The following is a 12,007-nucleotide window of genomic DNA, read 5'->3' on the forward strand; positions in this document are numbered from 1 at the left end:
GAGCCAAAGGATTCGACAAGTTTCTCAGTACTTTGTGCGGGAAAGGTCCTTCTAGTCCAATTTTCCTGTTGTCCGGTGTCCGTCCGCTTGTCCGTCCGTATGTCCTAGTTGCTTGATCATTTTGTTTTGTTTTGCTTTTTTTTATATATATTTACTTGTGGTTTTGGTTGGTGTGGTTTGTGTGATGAGTGAATTGAAATTAAATTAAGTTCCTATGTAAACACTATTTAAAATAAACCTTCTATAGCACCCTTTGTTTTTATTCGTATTTATTTGATTTCTTCTCGTTTTAATGATTGCTCTTAATATGGTTTTTAGTTTATTAAATTATTAATATTATGAACAACTTGGTTAGTTATTTATTTTGTTTACTCTTTGTTTTCATTACTAAGACTTTACTTTGTTTCTTTTTGGAATGTGTTCTCTAATAAAACCTTTAGTTCGTCGTCTCACAAAGTGACTGATAGTTGGGTCTGTGTGTGGAGTGTGATTGGGTGTGTCTGGAGTTTAGATTTGTGTCCGATTCTGCATACTGTTTTTGTACTTTTTGTCTGTATGATGGGGTGTACTGTGTTTGTGGCTTTATCAACTATATTTGGTTTATTTCACTTTCTCTGATTCTCTGTTTCAGATGTTTCGCAGAAAGCATCAATGTGGTAGGATATATGTGAAATGTGTAATGGGAATTCCGTTGGACTTTCCTTTTTCTATTTTAGGTTGTAGTACTTTGCAGATAGATCTGTTAAGTTATAGTTTTTATTTAATGTTATTCGTTATTTTGGTATGGGCACTGAGTTCGGTTTGATTGATTTGTTTTGATTTGATTTGATTTGATTCGGTTTAGGTATTGTGTATAACTCGCGTTTGACTCGACTCGTAAAACAATCGATGCTATAGAAGTGCCTATTTTAGCAGTAATAACCTCCCTGATAATTTTCGCATGATTCGGGAGTGCTGTACCTACTGTCGGGCCTTTTGTTCTCGCAACGTTTGCCGAAGTATTCGGTTGGGCATCTGAAAAGACAGACAAGATTGGTTGCACAGATTTAGTATTGATCGTATTTTATTTGCACAATATTATTATATGTACAAGTACACTCGCATAGGGAATACACAAGTAGGGGAAATCGAAATGGCCATGAACCGCGGTGCAGTATTTGCTTGACCACTCAAAGAGCCCGTCAAATATAAACAAAGGAACAAACAAATTAAATGCGAATTTCAGCAAGTAAAAGTGGATACGCAATGTGCGGAAGGAGGGAAATCAAAATGGAAATTCATTTTCCCCCCACTCCTGCGACGCCTCCTCAAAACTGGAAAAAAGAACCCATTCGAGATCATCGCAAGGGTAGCGAGTGAAATGCGCTTTTTTGGGAGCCGACTGAATCCAATCGATTCGGTTTGCGTGTGCACACTCGTACTGCCAGATAAAACGAGGCGCTGAAAGACATTATTCACATTGCATACACACATGCCGGCAAGTGGGCCTTTGTGGAGTTCTCTCTACTCCGGCCACCAAATTGGTGGCCTTTTAATTGCGCTCCCGCTCCCGCTCCGAATTGCTCGGTTGCCGAGCGCAATGTGTAATGCGATGCCAAAATATTACAAGATATGTATTACATGGGTTCTTATCGCTGTCACATGAGCGAGGTTTATCAACGAACCACTTGAGTTTTGGGATCGGTTTCGACTGTGCGGCAGGATGCAGCGAGTGCACAGCGAAGAAGTATCCTAAACAGATAGTCTCGTTGTTATCTTAAAGTTGTAGGAACTACATGCAAGTATAAACTAATATAAAAACTAATGAAATATTAGGAAATGCAGGCAGTACTAACCGACAATAGACCTCGTTGATATCCGCGATTATCCTGCAGGTGCCATTGTGGAAGCAGTAGTCGAAGTTGCAGGGTGTGCCCAAGCCTGATCCGTCCGGTGGAGAGTGAACTGGAATACAGGCGAGATATATGATTTATATAATTTGATTCATGTTGCGTATTCTAATATAAATTTAGCTGCATTGAACATGTGAAACGTAGACATGTGCCCATAAATACCAAGTGAATTGGAGCATGCCGAATGGGCCGAGCACAACATCGCCATATACTCGCACATGGATGCTTGGGTGGGTGTTGCAACCCACGGATCACTAGCAATGGACCAGCACATCTATGGGAGACTCACCTTCCGAGGCCTTGATCATGATGCGGCGCTTGACGATCGCCTTGCTGGCCTTGTTCTTAGCCCGGCACTCGTACTTGCCCGCATCGGAGGAACTATTGAAGGAGCGCACTATTAGCTCGGAACGTCTTCTGCGAGGACGAGGGGAGAGATGTTAGATGCGTGCGCTTTTGGTAATGGACACTCACTTGGTACTCACTTGTGATGCTTGAATTGGTAGATGTTGCGCTTGCGATTGATGGACTTGTCGTCCTTGAACCAGGTGACCTTCGGCAGCGGCTGGCCCGACACCTTGCAGATGATCCTCAGTTCCTGGCCATCCTCGATGGTGGTGTTGTTCGGCTCCGACTTGATCTTCTCGATTGATGCGTTCTGTGCTGTAAGAAAGACCAGCAAACCATTAGGCCATGCATTTCGCTTTTCCGACAATCAATCAATAAATACGGCTGAGTAGACAATTGCGGAATTTTCCACCCCACTGTACCCCACTGTACTTTAAATGATTTTCGTAAACAGCCGTAAACAAAATAGCAAATTAGAAATTTCTCGCATTCTTGGCGAATTTTCTCATGTGTTTTTATGATCGTCGCGTCTGTTTGGTCTTTTCGATTCTTAAGTTGCCTGTAGGTCGTTAAGTTAAAATCTGTCTGGCACTTTTCAGAGGGGAAAAATGTACACTGTCGAGAAAGTATGTAGCTACTGCTAGCATTATTTCCCATGATCTTTATCAATGCAATTAACCCTCGAGTTCTACATCTCCATGCCCAGTCGCAACCTCCAAACACGTGTCGCTACTTTTACGCTCTTTATGAATAGATTTGGCCCCCAGTTTTCAAGTTACCCAATTACATATGAAAAGAGTCACAACAGACTGACTCATCAATGCCGACAAATTGGCAATGAAACTTGGGTCTCTTCTTGCGCTGGCCGATAGCCACTCCCCCGCCGCTGAATGCTTAAATTAGCCGGCATATCACGTGTCTGGTGGGCGGGGGCGGGCATCGTGGGGCTTGGGGGCGGGGCTGGGCTGTCTAAGTGCTCGTCACATGCTAATTGAGACCTGCGTGCGCTGTCCAAGTGATTCACCCCGGCGGCGGTGATCATGATCATTCATCGATCGGTGGATCTATTTCGGTGCCTCACCGCCGGTCGGTGGGTGGGCGGAAAAAGTGCACATCCACATGCACCGCAAGAAAAAAGAAGACCAAAACACATCCATCGTTATGCAATTGGCAGGGAATACTCGTACATATTCGCACTATATCTAATCCAAGAGGGCGAGGCAGTTCCAAGCAGTCTGCAAAGTTTGCGCTGATTTAATGCCCGGCAAATGTTAATTTATGCGCTGAGGATCGCGTGGCCAGACGAAGCTGTCCATATGGATGTATATATTGTACATATAATGTGATTTTATATTCGAAAACGTACACTGCGAGAAAGCGACACGCAAGCATGGTGTTCGAGACAAAGAAATCGTTAGTATGGATTAATTTAGCAGTCATCAGCATTTATGTGCTTGCTAAAAAAGTCCCAGCCTTTCTGAGCAGTGTAAATATCCGAAAGGTGTATTTATTCTATAAAATTTTGAGTATATTAAAAGATAAATTATTGTTTATAATTTATGTTTGGGCCAGCGTCGGGCCATAAAGCAGCATTTTAATTGTGCGCGCCACTTTCTCACGCTCCCAAATTGTGAGGCTGCATGTGTGTTCGTGCGTATCTGTGTGTGCCTGTGTGCATGGGCCTGTGTGCGAGTGTATCTGTGTGGCAGCGATCCGAAACGTCAACTCACAAGTGTCCACGGCACACAAGGCGATTAAGTATTGAAGGCACCCAACACACCGGCACACGCAAAACAAGTTGACAATTGTCATGAACAGCTCCAACTTCAGATCGCTTCGGACCCCTCCCAACTCCAGCCACATGAATGCCCCTCAGCGGTTGCCGCTTTGATTTAACCAGAAATCCCAGCCAGAATAATAAGATGAACATTTTTATTTGCCTTCTGCGTGTGTTTGGTTCAGCCAAAATTGGCATATCATATTGCTTCATCCCCGCCGCCCCCGCCGATCTTATTATGACTTAATTATGCGCTTAAAAATGTGTGCTTTTTGTTCGGGCCATTGGTCTTGTTGGCTACACTAAGCAAAACCAAAACAGTTTCAGTTGAAATGTCCATAAAATACGTTTCTCTATTATTGAGATATGCAATCTTATACCGAAACAACTGGCATATTCTTAGGTTTCATAAGTACAACCCAAGATGCATTTAGTTGAATGAAGAATAGATCAAAGTGACATCATATCGGACCTTTGTTTTCCGTGCAGAAGTGGACTTCGCACATTTGATTTGTCAGTGTCAATTGATGCGCGGCGAAAGGATAAAGGAACCGAACTGAAATCCGATATCCTGCAGGCGTTCCGGGCGCATTGGCCTCTCGGGTGGCCCTGTTTTTGTGCGTTTGCTGAGTGCGTCAACAACTTTGGCCAGTGCCTACGTCAAAAAGGCTGGTGTCGCGACGCGCTTCCGGAAAAGTCTGGCAGAAGTACAAGTGCCACTATGGAAAAGGAAGCGCTGCCAAAGAAAACGGAGGAAAACTGTCGGCGCTGTCGCCTTGCTGCCTGCTCCCCAATTTAGCACACAGACAGCACAGCGACAGGGAGCATTAAAATAACTTTTCATATTTCAAATAATATTTTTTTTCCTTTTTTTTGCATTTCATTTCATTTCGGGGCCGACGCGCTTTTCTTCTCGAGCGTAACGCCGCCGCCAATGATTCATGCAAATCCATCAAGAAAGGCGAAAAGCGGTTAGCGTTAGGGGCAAAAGCTGGAAACTTGGAGGAAGGGGCGCCAACATGTGGTTATCTCCGCTCAGGTTGTCGAGCGAAAATGCAGTCGCTTTGCATTGAATTAATCAGCGGAATTGCATGCGACACGCCGCCGACTGGCGCCATCTGGCGGGTCAAATTGGCTGCTGTGTATATGCAATATATTCATGCAATATTCACTCCATTCATTCAAGCGACCGCAATTTACATAGTCATTACCACGGCGATCATTGTTCCCTGCGGGTTTATCCCAATTGTGCAATGTGAACTGCACTTTTCGCTTATTATTTTTCCCTCAAAAGTCAAAGTATATATATATATATAATTTTGTTTAATCTACCAATACTGGCTGCGAGTGGGAACGAAAGAGACGATTTATTTTGGCAGCCCGGCGAGTGACCCACATTTGGTAGAAGATGCCGCGAAGAGGCTGCCGCTGTCAGCGGAAGTTTTTCCAAAAAATAAAATTCATATAAATTTCCCCCCTTACCCGACGCGCTTATTTATGATTTCTCGAATGCGTTCGAGTGTTATTTATTTGATTATTTTTGATTCATTTTTATTGGCTCGCGACATTGTGTCACTGCTGGATTCTCTCTTGCGTAGAGTCGACCCCGACTTCACTGATTTATCGGGCCATAAACAAATACTACGAGTGCGCAGGCACATGTGTAGTATGCATCACTATCTTATTTGTCTGCGCAACAATTCTGGCTTAACAATTGAATAGCGACACTTCAATTCACTTCACTTAAGGCTCTGATAATACGAGTATTTGCATGAGTGCGAACCACTCATTATCTGGACGCCTCATTATCGGATTGCCATTTTACACCTTAATGGCAATCGGCCATTTTCGCCTATCAGTAGGATAAGTGGAATTTTGCGACAGGGTAGTTGTGTGCTTTCATTGCGAGTGTAGATAGCGCAGTGAGCGATTACTAATTAAACGTACTTCCATGTTCATACAATGCATCCGACTTCCAGAAAAAATGATAAGCTTCCTTATGACTTGAACCCTAGCACTAACATCTACTTTGGCTTATCACGCCTGAATTTGCCCAGCATTTAAAAGCATTTTTGAAGACATTCCAATAGGAAATACGATATGCAGGCAAATATGTTCATGTTAAGCACAACATCCAATGCCCAAGCCAACATGGGGAAACATACAAGTATTTCGATTCAGCAACAAACAGGCGAATGATGTCTTTGGCTTTCGCGAGACACAAGACAGGCAAATCAAAGAATATGTAGGCAGTGCGAATAGATTTTCGCGAGTTGTGAGCTCGCAAAGACAGATGGATGGGAATGGGTATCTGAATCTGATTCTGAATAGGTCTAAATGGGAGATGGCTGAATGGATGGCTGGCACGTGTGGCCAAAATGCTGGCCGAACTAATAAAACTGGGGAAAAGCAGCTACGTTGTCGCCATTTGGTCGATGTCGATTTATCCGTGTTTGTTTGCGATTTTTTCTCGTCTTGTTTATTTGCACATTGCGTATACGCAATGTGATTTCCTTTGAAGCGTTGACTTTCCACGTTTTTGTCGCTGGCGCTGACAACTCAAGCAAATAGAGAGACAGCAGCCATAACAATAAGCATTTCGTGTGTTCTTGTGTGAAAAGAAAGGGGAGGCAGTTCTTCAACGGCAACGGCAAACGAATCTGCCGGGAGCCAGTCTGAAGCGCCATATTCATTAAGCAGGATGAGCAGTCTTATCTCTAGTCCAGATAATGAGCGATAAGCATTTGCCCTCGCAGATCTGTGTTATATGTGTATCTCACACGCCCCTTTCGCGGTCGATTTGAACTTCCCCTTTCACATGTATTTTTACCCGCTGTCTGAAGCGTTTAATTAAGTCAAGTGAGCGAAGATCGCTGGCCCATGCATCGCCATCGCCATCGCCATCGCCATCGGCATCAATTGTCTTTCGCCTTTTCGCGGTTTCAGCCGCTAAATGCCAACAAATTCGCTTCACTCTGCTCGGCTTCTATGCTGTCTACCTCTTTTAGAGCGCATTTGTTTTGTTTATTTGGCTGCTTTTCATTGTTTGCCGCTGCTCTATTTTCTTTTCCCATCTTTTTGCCAGTCGCCTTTTCGGTTTCTGCGCGCCCAGCTGTTGGGCAGAACCAGATCTGCGGCGCTACTGCTCCATATCTCGCCATATCTTTCTTATCACTTTCTCACGTTCCTAATGCCCCCAATCTTATCACTAAGTCAGCTGTGGCCAGTGCTTCGTTTATGGCTAATGCAGGTGGTGTTGAATCTGCTAATGTTGCAGCTGTTTTTGCAGATAGGGGGGCGCTTCTGATTTTTCGGTAGATAGATACTTAATTGTCTGAGGTTTATATGGCTGCCTGGGTAAATAAGTGTCAAAATGATTGCCACAAAATGAGCCTAACTATGTTTATTCGTTATGGGCATAATAAAACACCAATAATTGCCGCATACTCGTGCGCTTAGCGAATTTACAAAAATGTATCTTCTGTTCACACACACAGATTTCCCAAAATAAATTGTCTAGACATCTTCGAGCGTTTCGAAAATTCGCTTGATTCTTAACAGATTTATTTTATGGCGAATTTATTTTATTACCTACATTTAAAGACTATGAGCAGTCAACAAATCTTTTCCTTTCGACAACCTTTCTTTTTCCGTTGGACCATTTCACGAAACTGAAATATGTAGCCATAAAAGTTACTTTTCCCGTACTGAACTAATTTCACCTGCAATCTTTTTAAAGTTTCTGCTTATTTTCCATTAATTGAAGTAGTTGGAAAATTGCCTAAATGCCTAAGCCGACACTCATTGGCCTGACATTCTTGATAAATATTGTAGTCATATAAATATCAATAATATATCCATTTCTAGCATACTTAAAATCAGCAGCACATGCATTATCGACCAGTGTGTATATCAAACACTATACGATCTCTCAGCGGTAACCTCATCTCAACCTTATCTGCTCCCATTTTAAAACTCCCGATTTGCAATCAGCTGGCGTTCCTGACAAATTCTCCATTACGATAACGACGTAACAAACTTTCCACGATGCACGTGATGGGGATGCGTCAACAGAGGATGACAGATGACGTAGCCGGGTGCTGTTGACACTACGTTCTACTACTGTTACCTAGCGCATGTGCGCTCCTGTTACGGCCTTTACTGTTACTCCCATTGTTATTGTTTTTGTTGTGGCCATTGTTGCTGTTATTGTTGGGGACCACCTGTTGGCATGTTTTTCACGAAACTGTCAAAATGTTATGCAAATATTTGTGCAGCGATTCTATGTAAATTTGTCCGGTATCTTCCCCAGTCGTTTAGCGCTCTCACCAAATATTTCTCGCTGTGCATAATTCAGCTTGTTGTTTTGTTTGTTTGTTTGTGCTGCTTCTTGCTGCCTGTTGTTGCTTGTGTTGTTTGTGTTCTTTGTGTTGCTTGTGTTGTCTTCCCCCTTTCTGTTGGGGGCGTGTGAATCCAAACAATGCGGCAGTGATAAAACCGATAAGCCCAAAGGGGGCGGAATAAGGAAAACTGCGGTGTTTGTCGTCGGATTTCAGGGTTGGACACACCAGTTATGCTGGGTTCTTTAACTTAAACTAATAGTGCGTTCTTGGCCAGTGAGTCACTTCATTTATCAATGGTAGCATTCTGAGTACTATTAGCTAAACGTGATATTTGCTCGCAGTTTGAATTGCCTCATGGTATCTCTTACAATCTGAGATGACTAACATCTGAAAAATGCTTGAAAAATGATTGTAAGTCGAACTGAAGATTAGTAGTGATTAGATAGTTACAAAATCCCGACAACAGCTACAGACTACAGAAATGGGTATTATCAAAGACAAAATATTTAAATGAAAAAATATTTAAAATTGATATTTAGTATCAATCAACTTTTTGAGTTGAAAATTTTTTTTTTGCATTTTGAAGCCATTACTCTCAGTGCTGATAAACAAACAGCTTGGGTAGATTTTTCCGCCCATGGTGACAGCGTGTGAGATTTTCCGAATGCAATCCAGTGGGTGTCTACATGCACCCAAGGTTAAGATAGCTTGCTTTGTTCCCCCCTCCCCCTGACGTTCCCTCTCTTTATCACGCGCATTGTCATCAAAATACCATTCTTATCTGCTTATCTTACTCTGCAGCGGTTATTTTTGTTCGTATTATTTGTACGACTTTGTTTGATTAATGCAAATCGAGAAAAATTGCAACTTGCAGAAGTTCACCTCAAAATGAGTCTCCCTGCAGCCGTTCGTTTCTGGGGCTTCTGCTCATCAGGCATTTCGATTGGATTGAGAATCGTTGGCGCACAAAGCGCCTGATTGCTGATAGCCATCAGGGCAGACCCCAGACCATAAAGACCCAAAGCCCGGAGACACGGAGACACGGAGACATGTAGACGTGGAGGACAACGGGCCAGGTCGAAGCCATCGGGCCAAGAGCGCGACGACTGACTGCAATTGTTTGGCAATGACAAAGCGCACCTCCCAGCCGGGCCAAGATTGCCAGGCCGCGGGACGGGCGGCGGGACTAAAAGGGGGCAGCTGCAGAATAAACAAACCATAATTAAGTTGCACTCGCCGCAGATGCAGATGCAGATGGAGCTGGCGGCTTAGTCGTTCACTAAGTCAGTGAGTCAGGATGAGGACGCAAAACGTGGCCGATGATCTTAATTCTTTTTAAATCGATCAATTTCCCCCGACGACATTATTTTTATGCCTGCTTGCCCATCCCCACACTGCAGAAAACAGTTCAAATCTAGTTTCTAGCGGTTTCGACATTCAATGCTAATTTAATAAAGGGTAAAAACTGTGCAAAATTGATTTAAAAAGAAAGTCCTATGTAAGTTCAGTTCAGTATTCAAGCGAAAGAAGTAGCTACCCATGTTTTTGTGTCCATTTCCAATCGTAGCAAACTACAACGATCTGCTTTTCCCAGTGCATTCCGAGGTTGCAGTCGTGGCCTCGTCTGGATTTTGAGTTACGTGGGTGAGCTTGGCCAACAAGTGGAATGACTAAGCGTTCCCAGGGCCTCTCTGCCTCTCTGTCTCTCTGTCTGTCTGTCTGTCTGGCTGGCTGCATGTCTGGATGTCTCCGTCTTTGTCAGCTTATCGCGATGGAGACGCGCCCTGGAGGCTCTAAAAATAGCCAGGGAATTACTCAAGCTATGCAATGGCCAACTCAATAATAAGCCACCATCAGCGCCATCATCCTGGTTATGATCGCCAAACGAATCTAGAGCAAAATCTTCACCGAACCGAAGCTAACCCAATTTCAGGTGAATTGCCGTAAATGGAAAATGAGCACATTACCACAAGACAGAGAAAGGTAGCAAGAGTGGTGGAGTGGCGGAGTGTCGAGTGGAGGAAAAGTTGCCACTGCAGTTGGCTAGAGATTCCTCATCCTCATCCACATCCACATCCTCATGACGAGCTTATCTTGGACACGTACTGGGATTTGAGCCTGACTGACATTTGTCAGCGCTGTGAATCCTTCAGCTTGGAGCTGCTGATTTGCTGATCTGCTGAGCCGACAACTTCAAAGTTTTCCACAGCCTTCTTTTTCTTTTCTTTATCAGCGTGAGAAAATCTGTGCCAGAATCGTTTTTTTTTCGCATTGTTTTGCAGGGGGCGGTGGGGCAACGGGAGAGAGTGGGCTGCAGCTGGCCCAAGAAACCGACGACCTTCAACGAGCGGACCTAACGGTTCACACCCACTACCCACTACCCAGTCAGCTGGGCAAAAAAGCCAGGGCAATCCAGCACCTGGCAGTTAAATTTGGTGCATGTTCGCTGATTGAACACAAATGATACGGAAGTTGCTGCTGGCCGGGCCAACTTGGTATGTGTAAAGTTCTCACGCTTTGGCCACTTGGATTACCCGCCAGATTACATGAAAAGCGCCTACACTCGTGTAGCGGGCGCATAAATCAGCTGAGCAGGAAAAAAACAAAAACAGCACTGCAACTGCAGCACCAGCAGCAGCTTCAGCAACTGCAACTGCTGCAGAGTTGGCAGCTTTTGAAGTTGTACGCACGCCAAAAGCGGCTTAAATGTCCAAAAGTGGGCAACAACTGCGGTAAGCAACAACAGCACTCGGCGAGTGGAAAATGTGAAAATGCCTGGAGAAAAGCAAGGCAAAAGCAGCCAAAAGTGAACTTCAGCTATTTGTGGGAACTTCTCGACTCCAGTTGCACTTTTCCAGTAGTAGTTGGCAACAAAATAAAAAACCCAGTTGTAGCTGGTTAAGAGACGGCGAACCGAAATTAATCATACGCACCATTGAACAGCGATGACGCAACGAGCCGGCGGCTTTCTGTTGGCCATGATGCGCTTGCTTTTCCAGCTAAAATACCAGCACTCATCAACGGGTGGCCACGCCCACAATTCTTGGAAAGCCATTCGGCAGACGCAACAATCTGTGCAAATATCTATACTTATCCCACATATATATGCATGTATATATATAGGCGAAATACATATGTATAAATGGGTGAAAAATCAGCGGAATTATATGTGTTGGCTTGTGCAGTGCCGGAAAATGCGATTCACATCCATCGTGCTGCATTTTCCATTTACTCTATTTACTTATCGAACTCTTATAAATCCATCTTTCGAAATACTTTCTGTTTACAGGCGTCGCGCTGTCGAAATATTTATGGCACTGACAGCCTTGTGTTCCTCTGCATTCTGTCTTGTCTTTGGATTATATTTTCTGGGAAATCCCATTTGCAGTTCATTTAACTGCTGGCGATGAATATGCGGCAAGGCCATTCGTTATCACAGCTCATTTGATTAGATTCACATTATCTAATTGTATTTTTTGCCGGCATCAATTCGGGGGAAAATGTTTCAAATATTTATCTGGTGAAGCCCCAAAAGATCACTGAAATGTATATTTGGAAAAGGGGGGTTTCTATTTGCCGATCTTCTAAGTGGCAGCATATCGCTATTCTTAATAATAGATTTCATAACAAAATACTTGAAATATTTA

At 43.6% G+C, this 12,007-nt stretch overlaps 1 protein-coding gene across 2 annotated transcripts in view; it reads right to left on the reverse strand.

Moving 5' to 3' along the window:
* Window positions 1-12,007, reverse strand: part of LOC26526615 (protein vein) — a 31,051-nt gene that overhangs the window by 1,762 nt on the left and 17,282 nt on the right. The window contains exons 2-5 of one of the 2 annotated variants that reach the window (XM_026977099.1): window positions 2,378-2,555; window positions 2,182-2,309; window positions 1,836-1,944; window positions 965-1,014 (exon numbers count right to left, since the gene is read on the reverse strand). In XM_026977099.1, the coding sequence (XP_026832900.1) occupies window positions 965-1,014; window positions 1,836-1,944; window positions 2,182-2,309; window positions 2,378-2,555 (465 nt within the window). Of the gene's footprint in view, window positions 1-133; window positions 1,015-1,835; window positions 1,945-2,181; window positions 2,310-2,377; window positions 2,556-12,007 lie in introns of those variants that run through there. The other variant, XM_026977098.1, reaches the window with a different exon arrangement.

This window comes from Drosophila erecta, unplaced genomic scaffold, assembly GCF_003286155.1.
Source record: "Drosophila erecta strain 14021-0224.00,06,07 unplaced genomic scaffold, DereRS2 tig00000021-arrow-pilon, whole genome shotgun sequence".
In the NCBI taxonomy this organism is placed as follows: Eukaryota; Metazoa; Arthropoda; class Insecta; order Diptera; family Drosophilidae; genus Drosophila; species Drosophila erecta.